The 18,039-nt window shown below is 41.5% G+C and overlaps 1 protein-coding gene across 6 annotated transcripts in view; it reads right to left on the bottom strand.

Moving 5' to 3' along the window:
- Positions 1–1,565: 1,565 nt before the first annotated feature.
- CHD7 (chromodomain helicase DNA binding protein 7) overlaps positions 1,566–18,039 on the bottom strand; it is a 183,817-nt gene continuing 167,343 nt past the window's right edge. For 4 of the 6 annotated variants that reach the window (XM_030795497.1, XM_003256021.4, XM_030795500.1 and 1 more), the window contains 12 exons: positions 17,781–17,853; positions 17,566–17,623; positions 16,643–16,871; positions 16,183–16,391; positions 15,392–16,063; positions 14,367–14,527; positions 12,663–12,890; positions 11,976–12,419; positions 7,433–7,654; positions 6,221–6,361; positions 5,885–5,989; positions 1,566–3,529 (listed from right to left, as the gene is read on the bottom strand). In XM_030795497.1, the coding sequence (XP_030651357.1) occupies positions 2,612–3,529; positions 5,885–5,989; positions 6,221–6,361; positions 7,433–7,654; positions 11,976–12,419; positions 12,663–12,890; positions 14,367–14,527; positions 15,392–16,063; positions 16,183–16,391; positions 16,643–16,871; positions 17,566–17,623; positions 17,781–17,853 (3,460 nt within the window). In that variant the 3' untranslated portion in view covers positions 1,566–2,611. The remainder of the gene's footprint in view (positions 3,530–5,884; positions 5,990–6,220; positions 6,362–7,432; positions 7,655–11,975; positions 12,420–12,662; positions 12,891–14,366; positions 14,528–15,391; positions 16,064–16,182; positions 16,392–16,642; positions 16,872–17,565; positions 17,624–17,780; positions 17,854–18,039) is intronic. The other 2 variants (XM_030795499.1, XM_030795498.1) reach the window with 2 other exon arrangements.

Below are 18,039 nucleotides of genomic sequence, written 5' to 3'. Positions count from 1 at the left end.
CGATGAAACCCCGTCTCTACTAAAAATACAAAAAAAATTAGCTGGGTGTAGTGGCAGGCACCTGTAGTCCCAGCTACTAGGGAGGCTGAGGCAGGAGAATGGCGTGAATGCGGGAGGCGGAGCTTGCAGTGAGCTGAGATCGCGCCACTGCACTCCAGCCTGGGTGACAGCGAGACTCCGTCTCAACAACAACAAAACAACAACAAAATAAAAAAATAAAAAAGAAAATACTTAGGTAGCTTCAAGATCTACTACCAAGAAGGAATTTCACTGGAAGAAAAAAAACGCATTTTCCCAATATGAAAATGTGAATGACATTAAAGCCACGTCAACAGATGAATACCAGATGGTGCACATAACAAGCCAGTGAGCCCCAACAACTCAGGGGACCTCTGGCCATGAGCAACTGATGGCTTGGCTTTGAAGATCATCATTGCTCTTAGAATTTTATTCTAACAGTGTCACATTATATTCTCTATTTACAGAGGCTCATAGGAAAATTTCCAATACCACAAAGAACTTTTTAAAAAAAACACCCTTTAATGACTCATTTTATTAAGCAAATTCTCCCTGCTAACATCTTTGTTACTTACTTAAATTCCCTATACTTTATGAAGACCTAGTTTTACTTTTCCGTGTTCAAATAATTCCCTTTCAAAAAATATTCTCTTCAAGGCACTTTCCTCCAACGTGCATGGCCCATTCACCTTCAGCAGACAACGGCGATGATAAATAAAAGCAATCACACGATCTGTAAGGTGGAGGGTTCAGGTTGTTTCTTTCCCAGAATCATTAAGGGGCATATTTTCATCTTGGGGCATAAACGAACTGAATCTCATTGTCTGGGAGGAATTTAGACCACCTGTCTGGCAGCACACTGGCTGGGGGTGGACTGTGTGCAGACGTCCTAGGGGGAGGGTGTGGAGGAAGGCAACACACACGAAACACTCTCGTCCACATCCCTTCCTCTGCCTTTTAACTGGATGGAAATATGGCTTTGTGTTGGTTCAGGTGACATAAAAAGGTGAAAACAGTAGATCTCAAATTATATTTTACTTTAAATACCAAAGGTCAAAAAGGGGTCCACAAATCAGTAGCTCCTGAGACCGTGCGTGCGCGCGTGCGTGCTTAAGTGGGTCTGTTTCAATTCCACATGGCTTTTTCCACACACTGGTTTCTGGCATCGAGTGCTGGTCTGCAGGACACCAGAGTGCCTTTGTGTCCCTTGCTGACACTACTGCATTGTGTTTTTCTACCCATTAACCAAGGATAAATGACCTAGATATTGTGCCTATTAAAGCCTCATTTTTCTTTTGCCCTTTTGTTCTTCACCGTACCACATTATCACATGCTGCACACATTTCTAAGTATTCTCGGTCTCAGATGCCCTTTTGAGGGAGTAATAGGAGTTTTTTGTATGCATTTCTGTTGAGATATCTGGAGTGGAATTATGTGAGAGTAATTCAAGGTTTTCCTTCCTGTCTAGTCTTGGAGACAGTTTAGTGTATTACTAAAAGCTAATCTAGTATAAGAGGATATATCAAGAAACTGTACAAAAGCCAGAATGCTGTATTTGCATCTATTGCGAATACAAAAAATAGAGTGAACACCAGTTTCCCTATATACTACATTCTATAATTACATCTCTGCATATCATGGGTCACTTTTATTAAAAGCATCATTACTACAGTTGGCAGCAATTTACATTTTATCTTACATGATAGCAGTTTTCAAAGAAAAAAATAAAAGGACATCACAACAAAGAAAAACAATACATTTACAAAGTCATGTCTGTAAACTTCAAGGCTAGTTTAGAGCTGAGGTAATGCTGTTTTAGCTTTGTGGCTAAAGTAACAAAGTCCTTTAATTTAAAAAAGGTACCTGATTCTCTCTTCTCTCACTCTTTATTTATTCATCTATTTATTTTGTTTTTACCAGTGCATTACAAGACCACGAGACAATGGAACTGTAGTTCTGTCTGGCAAGAACCCTCCCAGTAGGTTAATTTTCCAAAGGGACCCTTCACATTCAACAGCTGCCTTATTATTGCTGCGCCTCGGGACAGAGGCGTTCACACTAGCGTGGAGATTGTCAGAGTGTATGGATGTGTGTGTATGCGCGAGTGTGGGAACCCCCATACAGTCAAAAAGGGAAACAAATGAGCAAGTATGATATGTATGGTAAATTTCAGCTTGACCTTCACAGCAAAAAAATTAAAAATTAAAATTAAAAAATTAAATATATAACTTCATACTTCCTTTGAGCAGCACTTTCTTCCATTAGTGCCACTCAGTTACAAATTGCTCTTTATTATAATACCAATGGTACCAAGAGAAAAAAAAAAGCAGAGCATTATGTAAGTTTCCTTAAAAAGACATGATCACCTCTCAAATTTCATCTCTCCTAGGGATAATAAATAATGCACTGCACAATACTTAATGACCAAGATACCTTTTGACACACCTGTATAACATGACTTGAACTTTTTTTTTTTGCTACACTATGTTACAGAACAGCTTATAAAACTAGGTATGAACATTAACTGTGAGTGTAAACAGTAGGACTACCACTTGTCAAAAGTTTTCAACACTTGAACTGGAACTGGTACTGGTTACTCATCATTTTCATTGTTTTCTATTTCATCCCCCCCATCAATTGAGTCTAGCTCTTCACCCTGTGCTATTTCATCTTCTAAGAGGGAGGACTCTGCAGTCTTATCCAGGCTCTCCTCGGCATCGCTCCCTTCAAGGGTCTCTCCATCTTTAAAGGGTCCTCCCTCAGCCTTGTCAGCAGCCTTTTCTTCGCTGGAGCCCACGGCATTCTGAAGTCCTGCCAATGCTGGGAACCCAGGCAGCGTCAATCCTCCCAGTCCTGGAGGTAGAAACATGGATGGGTAGAAGAGGCCCGGGGCCATTGTGGACAGGAGGAAAGGGTTGAAGGCTAGCGGGTTTGAGGGCAATCCAGCCGGGGCAGTAGCAGCACCAACAGATCCATTCGCAGAGTCAGCAGCCGAAACAGCATCTGTGCTTTTCTCAGAGTCTTTGTTCTCATCTTCATTCTCATTTCCTTTCTCCTCTCCTTTTGAAGTGCTGTCTTCCGGTTCTCCTTGACTAGAAGCAGTAGTGGTGTTTCCAGTAGCAGCTGACAGAGGGTTATTCAACAGCCCGCCCAAGCCAAACACGTTGGGCAGGCCCGCCATTCCTGGCAGCATCAGGGGCAGCACAGCAGCAGGGTTCTTCGCATCGCCTCCGGCGGTGGCAGCTGTTGCCAGTCCTGGAGGGAAGCCCATGAGGCCTGCCAGCTGGAGCGACTGGAGATTCTGGAGATTCTGAAGGCTCGTCAGGTCCATTCCAGCAAACAGGCTGTTCACCAGCAAAGGGTTGATCCCTGACGTGGAAGCCACAGCAGCAGCAGCCGCGGCTGCTCTGGCGATCTCACTTTTAGGCCTTCTTCCTCTTCTGCTCGCTCCCTCTCCCCGCACCACAGGCCCAGTGAGAAGGCGGTCAAACATCGACTCAGGAACAAAACCCTGGAGGACAGGGGAGGCAAACAATGGCTATAAAGGCTGTCAAAGACAACTTGATCTCAATGTGAGCCTCTGTGGTGAACCTGCCATTCCAAATGGAAATACCTAAGTAATTCTTCCCTCCTAACAGCTCAATGATAAAACTTAATGACAGCAAAACTTGTTTTTATTATTATGTTAGCTTGCCGAACTGCAGAAAAATTGCTCAAGGCTACTCATCAGTGAGGTAAATGTCAAGTTAGCTGCATCCATAACTAACTCAAGAAATCATACAGGGTACAAAAATAGAGTTAGGATGAGTAAGATCTAGTTTTTGATAACACAACAGGGTGACTACACAGTCAACAATAATTTATTGCATATTTTAAAATAACTAAAAGAGTATAATCACATTGTTTGTAATACAAAGGGTAAATGCTTGAGGTGATGCATACCTCATCTACCCAACGTGATTATTATGCACTGTGTGCCTGTACAAAAATATCTCATGTACCCTATATATATACCTACTATGTACCCATAACAATTTTTTAAAAAGGAAAGTACATAATGTATAATTATATCAAATCATCACTTTGAAGCCAGGTGCTGTGGTTCATGCTTGTAATCCCAACACTTTGGGAGGCCAAGACGAGAGGATTTCTTGAGCCCAGGAGTCTGAGACCAGCCTGGGGCACACAGCAAGACCCTACCTCTACAAAATAAAAAAAAAGTTATCCAGGTGTGGTGGCATATGCTTGTCATCCCAGCTACTTGGCTAATCAGGAGGCTGAGGTGGGAGGACTGCTTGAGCCCAGGAGTTTGAGGCTGCAGTGAGCTATGATTGCACCATTGCACTCCAGCCTGGGTGACACAGCAAGACCCTGTCTCTTAAAAGAAAAAAACACCTTGCATATACATTTGATTCATCAATTAATTTTTGTCAATTAAATATCTGTCAATTAAAACAAATTTTTGACTGGGCACAGTGGCTCACACCTGTAATCTCAGCACTTTGGGAGGTCAGGGCAGGCAGACTGCTTGAGGTGAGTTCGAGATCAGCCTGGGCAACACGGCAAAATGCCTTCTCTACAAAAAATACAAAAACTAGCCAAGCTTGGTGATGTGTGCCTGTAGTCCCAGCTGCTTGGGAGGCTGAGATGGGAGGATTGCTTGAGCCTGGGAGATTGAGGCTGTAGTGAGCTGTGATTTCGCCACTGCACTCCAGCCTGGGTGACAAAGATCTTGTCTCAAAAAAAAAAAAAAAAAAAAAAAAAAAAAAAAAAGAAAAAAAGATACTGCATGGGAGAAAAATTATAAAATAGTATAACATAATATAAACCCAGGATGTTTTATCCCCTCTATAATGTGTTATTTTGGATATTTCAAATATATGTAAAAGTATTTTTGAAATACGGAAAATGTAATTATATTTTAGTATCTACCCTAGAAAAATGAAAACTTATGTTCACACCAAAACCTGTACACAATTGCTTATAGCAGCTCTAATCAGTTTCAAAAATCAGGAAATAACCCAGATGTCCTTCAGTGTGTGAGGGCTAAGCCATGCAGTGTCACATCTATGCAATGGAGACAGCTACTTGGCAACAGAAAGGAGAGAACTGTGACACATGTGACCATCAATGACCTTCCATACGATGAGCGAAAGAAATCGCTTCAAGACTTATGTCCTTCATGCTTCCATTTTAGGACATTCTCAAAAAGACAGGGATGGACAACAGGTCAGCGGCAGCCAGGGACTAGAGTGGGGACAGGACGGTGTGAGGGAACTTGGGGTGGGGGGTGGGGGGATGGAACCCTATTCTGACTATGGTGTCAGTTCACAAACTCACATGTGTGTTAAGATCAACAGAATGTTACACCGAAAGAAAAGTCATTTTTCATGTATAATTAAAACAAAGAACTAGCATGTCCTGAACAAATTTTTCAAAAGCTAATGATAACAAATCTTTTAGGCAGAACTGTTGTATTTTTTTTTTTTTAAATCAGAAATCACAGTTAATCTTAATGATTTCAACCACCATACATCCTATTCCACAGGTGAGCTGTTAGGTAGGCTTACCTGGGGCAATCCCCCCTGGAGAAGTCTACCTCCAAGACTGTGAAGGTATGTTTCCATACAAACCTTTTAAATTGGAGCTGACAAATGAATTCACTTTGGATTAATGATGTATTGATGTAAGAAATGATGTATTAATGATGTATGAAATGATGTATGAAAATGATGTATTATGTCAATTCTGTTAAGCTAAGAATAAGTTACAACTGAATAATTAATGGCCAACAGAAAATAAGAAAGACTAAGGAAAACAGTTTTGTATAGCTACCTTTCTTGATAGAAATGCAGTTTGTACTTACAGACTGCTTAACTATATCAGTCCAGTCTGGAGCAACTGCAAATTCAGGATTTTCTTCCAGCCACCTGGGTAGATCCTTCATTGGAGGCGCCATAGCTCCACCCATCTGGGTAGAGGCATTTGACAAATGATTAAAAACACAGTCTTCCCTCCCCTTTCTGTTAATCTACTCCCTCCCCCTTCTATAATACACACACACACACATACACACACGGACACACTCACACATGCATTCGGGCAGACGGAATTCTTTTCCCCTACAGAAGAAGGCAGGATAAAACACTTCCTTCTGGGCTAAAAAATCGCATAGTGATCAATTCCCTTTCCCAGCGTTTACCTTCTTTCCATTTCGTTTATTGACAACAGGCACCCTTTCTTCTCCTGTCAAAGTGTTTATATCCAATTTATTAGGGTTTCGACATCTATGTCGTTTCTGTTTCGGTTTCTGAAATGAGGAAAATAGCATATCTGCATTCTTCTGCAAAAGAAAAAACATATTTAGTAAAACTGGTATTTAGTACTTAGTCTTCTCTATATAAATCCCAAAGAGAACTGTCAGATCATCTTCAATTATTATGGAAGTTTCAAGAATCATTTTAATTATTAATATTAGAAGCCATATTTTTCTCTTTGAAAGAAAAAACTCCTATTTTACCCCTGTCCATTAAGGAACACATAAGTGAGAATTGGCTTTTCCTTTTGTCTGTCAATAACCTCACTTAAAGTTTTTCTTTAAATGTTTAACCAAGTCATGATACTTTTAAAGGAGGCTTTCTGTAGTACTTTTACTAATTTCTAGTTAGTGGCTTGAATGAACACAGAGATGATACCCCATCAACAACATGAGACTGTCTGTAACGAGAACTAACCAACAGACAGACAGATCTTGTAGGGGGTGGGAGTACATTCTGAGTCACAAGAACATTAGGCTGAACCCAACAAAATAAAATGTAAAACTCTACGTTTAAGTTTTAAAAAATCAATCACATAAATATAGAAAGCAAAAGACTTGCATTGCTAGCTAGCAAACAGTTTGTGTGACAAACCATTTGGAGATATGAATTGTCTAACATTTAATATAAGGCACCAGCATTAGTTGTCATAAAAGCAGCTAATACAACCTTGGGCTGCAATAACTGGTCAAATCTCTGGAAGTAATGGCTACATAGCACTCTGGGATGGCGGAGCCTTGTCTGGAGACTAGAGAAAGTGCATTCAAGAGTGTTACCCCAATACTAAGACCGCCTGGAAACGATGCCATCGAAAGAATAACTGAAGAAGTCACATGAGTTTGATGGGAGAAGCAAACAGTAAGGAAATGCGTAACGCACATCTTCAAATAACTGTAAGGCTGCCTTCAGTAAGACAGACCTGAAGCTAGTATCTGTAATGAAGAAGATTCAACAACAAAGACCTGGGAAATGTTTGAGACCAGGAAACATTCCAGGAAAAGGCAGAGGGACCAGCTGTCAGGGATTTCTATGTTGTAAGGGAATGAAGTGGACCGGCCTGCAAGATTCCTTCCAACTCTAAACTCTGCAATACTCACTGGTACATAACTTGGCATATCAACAGTGTAAGTAGGATGCAGCTTCAGCCATTCAACTAAATCCTTATTTTTAGGAGCATCTTCCCCCACCAGCCTAGTCCCATCTTCGAGGTTGATAACAGGGATCCGTGTGTCTGGGTCCAGCTGTCCGGGAGAAGGAATGTTTCTTGTTGGTGGGGTCTCTATATCTTCTTCAAAAGCTTTGGTCACCTCAGCATCCTCCTGCAGAAAGTTCACAATGGTATGAATTCTCACACGAAGAGAGAGCCTCTGACAATGTCCTATTTCAAGAAAATGCTATACTAGAATGGATCTTTGATCAAAAAGGGGGAATAGCTACTAGAAACAATGTCTAGTTGTTTGGGAACCGCTATTAAAAGAAAACAAGGCTGGGCACGGTGGCTCATGCCTGTAATCCCAGCACTCTGGGAGGCCAAGGTGGGAGGATCACCTGAGGTCAGGAGTTCGAGACCAGCCTGGCCAACATGGTGAAACCCCATCTTTAGAAAAAATACAAAAATTAGCCAGGCATGGTGGTGCTTGCCTGTAATCCCAGCTACCTGGGAGGCTGGGGCAGGAGAATCACTTGAAATCAGGAGGCAGAGGTTGCAGTGAGCAGAGACTGTGCCACTGCCCTCCAGCCTAGGCAATGGAGTGAGACTTCATCTCAAAAAAAATAAATAAATAAAAAAAAGAAGACGAAACTTTTATATCATTCTTCACACTGTAGAACTAGTAATTAGGTAAAAAATTTATAGTCCACTAAGGTTCCATGCTTTGAAATCCTAAGCCAGCCACTGGGAATACAACATGCGGGGTACAGTCTGGGCTGATATGCATGAAAGGCGGGCCTCTCAGTCTCTCTTGGAGATCCCCGGATAATGATATTAAAGATAATTTACTAAAGGAATTTCTAAAAGCCAGTCTATATGTAACTTATTGGCACTCTGTGCACAATATAATTTTGTTGGTAGTGGGACATTTTGTCTCAGACATGTGTGGCAACATTGGAAAGAACAACGCTAACTGAAGTCTACAGTTATTTCAACCTCCAGACACCCATTTCTCCTTCCCCACAGCTCTACCATGGCGCAGGTCTTCGTCACTTCCCACCCAGGTTATTGCAATATTCCCAAATGGTCTCCCTGATTCTAACCCCACCTATCTTCAATCCAACCTCCACACTGCTACGCTGGAGTCAAGTTTTCTAAAATGCAGCTTTTCCCAGTTCAAAAAATTATGTCACATCACTCTCCTATTTTTTTCAATAATTGCATCCCTATTACCTCCAGGACAAAATCCAGGTTCTTCCGAATGGCATCAAGGCCCTCCATGATTTGCATCCTGCCTTCTCTCCAAGCTCATCTCTGCTGAAGCTCACTTCCTCAGCAAATTCCTCAGTTCTTCAAACCCAAGAGGCTCTCTCCTCTTACACATGTTCTCTGCCAACCCTTTTAAAATGACCAACTACTACATGATCTTCAAAACTTAACTGAAGTACAGCCATCCATAGGGAAACTTCCTCATCTGTTTCTCCCCATATCCTCTTCCCTCCACTCCTAGGCTTCCTTTGGGCTCACAAAGTACCCTAGACATCCCTTGGTCATGGCACACATGAACAACCAGGACACATTATGATTTATCTGCTACCCCATCCTAAACACTGCATTCTCCAGTGCAAGCACTTGACAGGACTGTATTTTTTGACTCTCAGTGCTGGCACAGGGAATAGTGCCAGCTTGTCCACTGTTGCTGAATGCACTCTTACTTTTTCATGGCAGCACAGTTAGAGTGCTGACAAAATACTAAGACAGATCTAGGATCTGTCTTCTTTCATCCAGGTAATACTGCTGGCCTTTACATCTTTTCCTACTTGGTTTATTTACAGATTGATCAGTGCTTTCCTTGTATTTTATGTGCATGCACATCACCCCCGACAACACCAAATGAGGAATTCCTACATTTCAAAATGTGACAGCTAAAAAAAGAAAAAGTTTTAAAAATACATTCTCTAACTTCAATTAGGAATTCTCTCAGGCTTTCTAAATGTGACTTTAGAAAAAGAAAAATATCAACAAATTCTTAACAATGGCTTAAAATAGTGAAATGAATAAAATCAGTCTCAGATTTAAAATAGGATGTGTACTTGCAATAGGAAAAAAGCATGTGTGTTGCATTATTAATTCCTAACACCTGGTCCAGAGACAAAGCTGTGTCGTGATCCAAATATTGAACATGATTGCCTGTAAACCCAGTACTTCAGGAGGCTGAGGTGGGTGGATTACTTGAGCCCAGAAGTTTGAGACCAGCCTGGGCAATATGGTGAAACCCCATCCCCACCAAAAATACAAAACAATTAGCCGGGTATGGTGGTGCACGCCTGTAGTCCCATCTACTCAGGAGGCTAAGGTGGGAGAATCGATTGAGCCCGGAAGTTGGAGGCTGCAGTGAGCCCAGATTGCACCATTGTGCTCCAGCCTGGGCGAAACAGTGAGACCCTGTCTCAAAGACAAACCCTGTTTCAAAAACAAAAAACCCTACAAACATTGAACATGATAATGAACAAAAAGAAGTGTCAGCTGCAGAAACTTCCCAATTTGTTAAAGTTTATGGAGAAAGAATTTATCAGTCAACAAAATCTACCAAAGTAGTAGTTTCAAACAGGAAGGCTAACCACTAGTGCTACAACTCTGTCTAAGGGCCATAACCCTAGAAATGGCATTTTAACTTACGGAAAACATGTAAGTCACAGCTAGTCCATTACAAAGTGTACTTTTACAGGATTCTGAAAACAATCATACCATCAACAAATATGACCATTATGATGACTGGTGCATTGGTAATCAATTTTGAAAAAAATTTTATTTATTTTTTTTGAGACAGAGTCTCACTCTGTCGTCCAGGCTGGAGTGCAGTGATGCAATCTCGGTTCACTGCAACCTCTGCCTCCCGGGTTCAAGCAATTCTCCTGCCTCAGCAACCTGACTAGCTGGGATCACAGGCACGTGCCACCAGGCCAGGCTAATTTTTATAATTATAGTAGACACAAGGTTTTGCCATGTTGGCCAGGCTGGTCTTGAACTGCTGATCTCAAGTGATCCATCTGCCTTGGCCTCCCAGAGTGCTGGGATTACAGGTGTGAGCCACTGTGCCTGGCCCAATTTTGAAAATTTACTCTTAGCCACCTGAATGCTTCTGTTTTTTTTTTTTTTTGAGACGGAGTCTTGCTCTGTCACCCAGGCTGGAGTGCAGTGGCGCAATCTCGGCTCACTGCAAGCTCCGCCTCCCGGGTTCACGCCATTCTCCTGCCTCAGCCTCTCTGAGTAGCTGGGACTACAGGCGCCCGCCACCACGCCCGGCTAATTTTTTGTATTTTTAGTAGAGACGGGGTTTCACCATGGTCTCGATCTCCTGACTTCGTGATCCGCCCGCCTCAGCCTCCCAAAGTGCTGGGATTACAAGCGTGAGCCACCGCGCCCGGCCTAATGCTTCTGTTTTAATTAGACCCCACCAGAGGGCAAACAAATTTCAGTGAATGTTATTTTTCATTTCTGAACTTTAACTCAACTATGTCTTTTCCTGCCTTCTTATTAAGCTTTCTCTGAGTTCAAGAAATAGAAAATGGGCAAATAATAATAGGGATGGTGTAAGAAAAAACATGTTGAAACAGACAACTGTCTTCCCCCAATCTCAAATTTCAGTTTCCCAAAGTGTGTCCCACTGCTTGAGGAAGGGTCCAGGATGGCCCAGTACCTGGAAGGCTTCCTGGAGCACCCACTCCTCACAACACAGACAAAGAGCTCCAGCCACTATGGTGACTGGGGCTTCTGGTCAATAGGTTCAAGATACATACATAGTGCTAAACCATTTTTTAAAAAAGCACATGTAATTGTGCTCTTTGGGATAAAATTCTGGTCATCAGTGAGTCAGGCACCACATTTTTGGGTGAGATGTAGTTGAAGCAGATTAAGAAAGAAAATCATTTTGATTATACTGCATTCATTTATTTCCTCTGAATTGAGAAAGGAAAAGTCAAAATCCACTGGTTCATACATTCTATTCAAACCTATTCTAGCAAAGGCACAGCTCAAATTTTTAAAATATCCACTTACGGAGATAGGAGAATTTGCAGTCACTAGCTTTTTATGTTAACACAAATCTTAGGTCCAAAATGAAACATTTATACTAATTTTAATAAATGCCAGGCCTAAAACATAACATTGAAACTTGTTCTACCTCGAGAATTCAGAGATAACAATTCTAGACTCAGAAGGACATGTTTCTAGGTTGGGCTGTTCTTCTGAGAGCAATCAACACATCAGAACTTGGGAAGAATACATCCTCAAGCTACACTTCGTTCAGGCCAAGTGATCTGTATCAATGATCAGAATCATGACTGTTTATTGTAAAACTATTTCTTTAGTGGAGGAAGCTGGCTTTCATACCATGCTGCTGAGAGAAACACAGCCCAGCATCGTGAGCATCGCGGGACCCTCAGCTGTCAACATGTGCAATCACCATGCAGGCGAGCTCCCCAACTTACTGCACTCAATGACGTCCGTTTGTGGCTCATGAAAAGCAGATCAAGGCCCTCCACATTTTTCCTCCTTCCCCGCCTCCTCTTCATGGGAGGCTCTCCATCCACTAGGGAGCCATTAAGGAGATGCCTTGTGGGTGTGCGCGAAAGGCCTGCTTGGAGCAGTTCCATTTGAGTCTTAAAGGCATCAGACACTGGTGTTGAGACATTAGGCAAGATAAACTTTGAAGAAAGAGATGAAAAATTTGAGGTAGAGCTTGTTGCCTCTCTTGAGGCCTTTGATAAATCTACAACTTTTTCTTGTCCATTTTCTGAGACCACCTGAGACTCTCGAAGCTGGGCAACCATCTCCATGAGATTTCGCCTCTTGGCAGCTCTTTCGGCCTCAATTTCGATTTTTCTCCTCCTCCTCCTCCGCTGGCGAGGGACAGAGAGGTTGAGGGCATCTTCCTATTGAAAAATTCCAACAGAATAGAGTTGCAGTGAGCCAAAACAGTATTGGCTATATGGGCTGGCTTTTAGAAATAAGGAACAAGAAGCTTAAGGAATTAAGCTTTCATGACTGGTGCACAGAGCTGAGGAAACAGCAGCTACCTTATTTCTAAGCAGGGCCAGTGAAATATAAGCTTGCAAACTCAGTTAAGGCTTAGAGAGCTCCCTTTTAAGCTGCAGAAACAAACCATTCTAATTCACCTTTGACAACTGAGGAGAAGTAGTGATGTCCTCACTCCCACTAATGCTGGCTTGGCCGACCATGGAGAGCTCAGCAAAGCTCCTCTTCTGCAAGGGGCTGTCCACTGTGGTGGGTGTGTAACCTGGGATGAGGCCTTGGAAATCAAACATCTGGCGCCTATTTACTGGCCATTTGCCTTTCAACACTGCTTCACAGATGTTGTCTAATCGGTTTATCATTACTCTATCCTGGAGAGAGAAGAAAAGTCACAAGAAATTTTAACAAAGCCCTGGTTAAAATTACCAGATAAATACATCCATCAAGATGCAAAAGAGCATAAAATGTTTAAAAGTCAACTGGAGGACAAAAAGTAAAAGAAAACAAGGCAAGAAACCAAACAAGAAAGTAAATAAACAAAATCTCCTATAATGGCATTGCTCTGGCAGAAGGTCCTAGGTGGCTTCAACACAGAAAAACATGCTATTTTTTAATCACGAACACTGAACTACATAAAACAGAAAAACATACTACATAATCACCACCTTCAAAATATCTTCGTATTTAAAAAGTAACTCTTGTACAAGCTCCATAGAGCTCTGCTGGTGGATGTCAGTAGATGACAATGGAAACCCTGCATTAGCTTCTTGCCGCCCTGGCCCTTCAGATCTACAGGCTGGATTGCAGTCCCAGGAAGTGGGACATCATTAGCGTCACTATTAATAAAGTTCAGCATTATGAAATGGGCACCAACCTAGGAACACCTAATGAATGTCAATTTGCATTCCCTACCTATTATCACTTCAAATTTCATTGAAGCGTGTACATTAAAAATTTCTAATTACAGCTTTAGACTGAGTTTCCATAGATTAAAAAGTGCCTGCTACTATAACCTTTGACTGATCTGGGAAACTCCCTCCTACACTCAATAAAGGAGGTTAGCATAACAGGGGAACTAAAGGGATAGACAGAGGAAACAAAATGTCTTTGACAGTACATTCTTTGGTCAAAATTTTCACCTTGTTTCTTAAACAACAGTAATACTGGGAAAGACCAGCCTGGAGGTAGGCTGACTGAAGCTCATTTTTTGTGTTGTTTTAAACCAGACAGCCCTGTTATGGTGATTAGGATGATTATTTCCTCACCCTGAAAAACAGACCTAAATTACACAGGGAATTATTATAAAATTATACTATTTAGCCAAAAAAGTAATTTCCATTTTGCTTTTGGTTACAGATAACTACATTTGGAATTATCTCATAATGCGTTAAGAGCAAATGGGTCAACAGTACACCCTCTCCCAAGTCAAGAAGCTGGTAGGTTTCCAAATATACAAAGCTGTCTTAAATCTGGAGGCTTTATTTCACAAAAAAATTTTAAAACACAGTGATAATCCATAGATTATAGTAATGAGCCATAGATTATACTAGACAACAGGGGTAAGTAACCTAAAAGCCACATGGAGCCAAAGATCAATCCATATAAACACTTCTATTTCTTCTTATCTTTCTTTCACATTACATTTCCCATCCTATTAGAAAAGTGTTCTACAATTTTTTTCTTTGGGCTTTTTCAGATCATTCTTTAAAAGCGTAAGAAAAATCTATAGTCTTCATATACTGTGTCAAAAGTTTACCTTAAAATTATTTGAAAAATCAAGCTAGAAAGATTTCCTCTACCCTAATCCTTTTTGGTCAGCAAAACAACAGCAACAAAAACCTGCCAACCTTAGGCCAAAACGAGAAGGCAAATGTTCTTTCATGAAGGAGCTGAGCTACTGAAGGATCTCCGTCCTCCATGTAGAATCCATCTCGGGTTTCATCTCTAGCAGTGCTCATGGAAGCATTGCTTTCTTCATCAAAATTCTTCCCTCTAGAGACAGCTCCTGCTGAGAAATGAGTTAATGTGCATTACTCACAACCACAGTATCAGGGAAACTGAAGTTTAGAAAGGACATGATTAAAAATGTGAATACTAATCAGCTCCATTTTATTGAGTACCTACTACATGGCTAGAACGGTACTGGGCACTGTTGTCTAAAGCTTGCAACAGCCCTTTAACATAGATGGTGTTATTTCCATCTTGCAGATGATGACACAGAGGCTTAGAGAGGTTAGTCACTAGCCACCTAGCACTGTGCAAGTAAACCTTACAAGAGGCTGACAGCCAACCAAGTCATTGACTCAAGAGCCTATGTTCTTCCACACAGAAAAAAAAGGCTGACCTTCTGGCAAAAGCTGAAGGTTCCAGCTACAGCACAGTACATGCTCTATTTTTACTTTGGGCCAGTTTCAGCAACCTTATTGTGACTTAAAAAATTGGTTATTTTTAGATTCTATTCCTACTCTTTACTTCTGAATCAAAACATAATAAGCACCAATTGTTTCAAAATGATTAACAATATTTACTCACTGAATGACCACCTTCCCTCACATTTGTCGAAATTAAAATCACATCGAATTCTTAAAACACTGTCACTACAAGTTAACTTCCATCCTTAAACCAAAAGTTGCTAATGTGTCCATGCAACTCTTCTTAGAGTTTATATTGTTCAAAATACCATGGTTAGGTGCTATAAGGTGCAAGGGCAAAACACAGGTATAAGCGTAACTTGAAATTATCCCTTCACAGAAGAAAATGTACACTAAGTACTCGTGAAAAAGAAAAGATCGGGTGCTGTGCTGCCAGAAAGCAACGCATCTCACAACCAGCTGCTGCGGAGTCAGGAGAGGGGCCAGTGGTAAGGCCTTACCTTCAGGCTGGGAAGACTCTTCCGACTTATCGTCATCCTCCAGCTTTTCCTCTTCATCCTCTTCGGAACCTTTCTCTGAAATAGATTTGGACCCAGTGTCTGCGCCGACCTCGACACCTTTCAGTTCATTTTTCACAGAGCTGGCCTCCGCCTCACATTCCTGCTTGCTCTCCTTCCCACTGCCATCGGTTTCTTCTTCCTCTTCTTTGCCCTCACATTTCTCCTTGGCAGCTGGGTTTTCAGACTCCTCCACTTTGCCTTCGGCTTGTTCCAGTACCTTCTCATCTTGAATGTGAGCAGATGAGATGACTGGAGGAGTCTGGACAAATCCAACTGCCAGTGGGTTCAAGGAAGATGTATTACCTGCCCCTCTGTTTTGAGCAAAGTTTTTATGTGCATCCAAGAAGGATAACTCAGGGTCATTGAGGATGTGATAATCCGTCCGACTGACCCCGTGTTTAGCAGCACCAACCAGCAAGTCTCGGTCATGCCGTCCGCACTCCCACCACTCCGGCAGATCCAAGCTTGGTTGGCAGAGCTTAAGCCTCTCTCCCAGCTGGGGGTGATGGAGAACCTGCTCGCGGATCTTCCGTAGCAGCTCAATGCGGTACAGAGTTCGAGAGGCTCGCTCCTCTGTGATCGGCTCAATTATGGAGGAGAGGTCAGGCGGTTCTGTAACACAGAAGGGGTCATATTTACTTGGGAAGAACTCAAGGGCACTCTACATTGTACACTTTATTTTTCACTTCACTGGTCTGTTTGTATAGAACTTTGTTGCTAAATGTACCTACCATCATCTGGCTTGACGGGCATTCGACATACTCGCCTACACATGGCCACAAAACAACTGAAGTATTTCTCCAAACTCTCATCAGATTTTTTGTCAAGCCTGGCAAAGGCTCGAAATTGGTTCCAGTCAAATTGCTGTTTCACAGGGTCAAAAATAACCCCAAAGGTGGATACCACACGGTAAAAATCAGCCTCTTCTCTTCTTGTCCACCTGTTAGAAAGATTGTATTAGCTTGCATCATACTTCAGGAAAAGACTTAATATTTACTGTTTCTTTTCCTCTTTCCCCCCAGACTTTATACACAGTAGTTATTTGGGAGTGGGGAAACAGACTGCTTTGCTGGAGTGAGCCTTTCTTTGGTGGTCGCTACCGTTGATATGAGTCCTGTCTCTTGTGGGTCTACAGGAGCAGGGCAGAGGGGAATGTACCAGGAGCTGAGTGGAAACCCTGAAGAAACTCACTTTTGCCGCTTCTCAGATATAATAGCTTCCCTTTCCGCTTCCAGAGCTCTCACTTCCTCTCGAGGCCGCCGTCTGCGCCGGTCAGTCTTCATTAGGGCCTCTTGCCTCATCTGTTGCCTTTTATAGCTGCGCTGATAGGCAGTAATGAGCCGGCGCAGACGTGTAGTCAGGGTTGAAGTGTTAGGCCAGTAAAGTTGGCCTAACTCAGCATTACTCTCACTGTGCTTGCCTGGGGAAGTGGAAAAACATTTTTGAAATGTGTAGCTGCAATCTTGCAATACACAGAGTATTCCAACAAAACAGGATGACCCATTAAGATTCAAATGACAGTGTGGGAAAGGGCATCTCAGTGCCCTCATTTTTAATATATAAATAAGTAATAACATTCGCTTGGAACATATACACTTATTTCTTTTTTAACTCCTTAGAGGGGATGAAAACATTATTTATTAGTCCTACATAAAGAAACACACTTTACAGCATAAACTTCTTATAAGGTACTCTCCTCTAATGTATGTGCAATAATCATCTTGAGTATAAAAAATAACTGCATAATTGTTGTGTAATGATTTTATATTTGGTAAAATGTCAATATTCTAAATAAACTGAAAATATTTTAGGTGAATACTTAGCAAATACTCTATTTCCAGGAGCTATAGTTTAGATGCTTAAAATTTTTCACTAGTTAGTGTAAAATATAAATCAGCTAATTATCATCAAAGAAACAGTTATCCTATCTAAGAAATTCAATGTCATGAAAACACAGCCATTAACAAGAATTAAAATGATTCACAAAACAGGTCAATGTAGAAGAAATAAGGTGTTAAGACACTGCCATCATGAAGCAGGACAGTCCCTACCACGTGAACAATGACTGCTCAGCGCATGTCTGCTCGGCTACACGAGCTTTTCTGGGGCCTTACCTGTGGCATGTATTTCCATGGATTCTTCCTTATCCTCTGGAGGAGAATTTGCAAATTCCTTGAAAGCAAAGCAAGAAACAGAATTATTTTAATCTAGGGTCTCATTTTTCTTTGTCTTTTAAAGAAAAGGTCATTATCTATAAAGTTTAAAAAGTCTTATGTGGGCATATAATATTTTAATGGAGCTATAAAAGCCAATATACTCAAGTCCATACATCTATTTCATCTTTGAATGGTGTTCTGGTTGGTTTATATTCTGGGTCTTCATCTTCTCTATCAAATTCTCCCCTATGTAAAACAAATACAAAAATTATTTGAATCATACTGATAAGCAAGAGAAGGAAGGGGGTGGGTAGGACAGAGTAACAATCTGCCCAGTGCTACTTTTAATTATGGGTTTGACATCAAAAGCAACTCTATCAGTATTTAAAATACACAGCCATGGCAGTGTGGTGGAGGGGGTCCGGGGAGATT

This window comes from Nomascus leucogenys, chromosome 16, assembly GCF_006542625.1.
Source record: "Nomascus leucogenys isolate Asia chromosome 16, Asia_NLE_v1, whole genome shotgun sequence".
Taxonomy (NCBI): Eukaryota; Metazoa; Chordata; class Mammalia; order Primates; family Hylobatidae; genus Nomascus; species Nomascus leucogenys.
The sequence above is the reverse complement of the archived record's forward strand: the minus strand, read 5'-3'. Positions and strand labels throughout refer to the sequence as shown.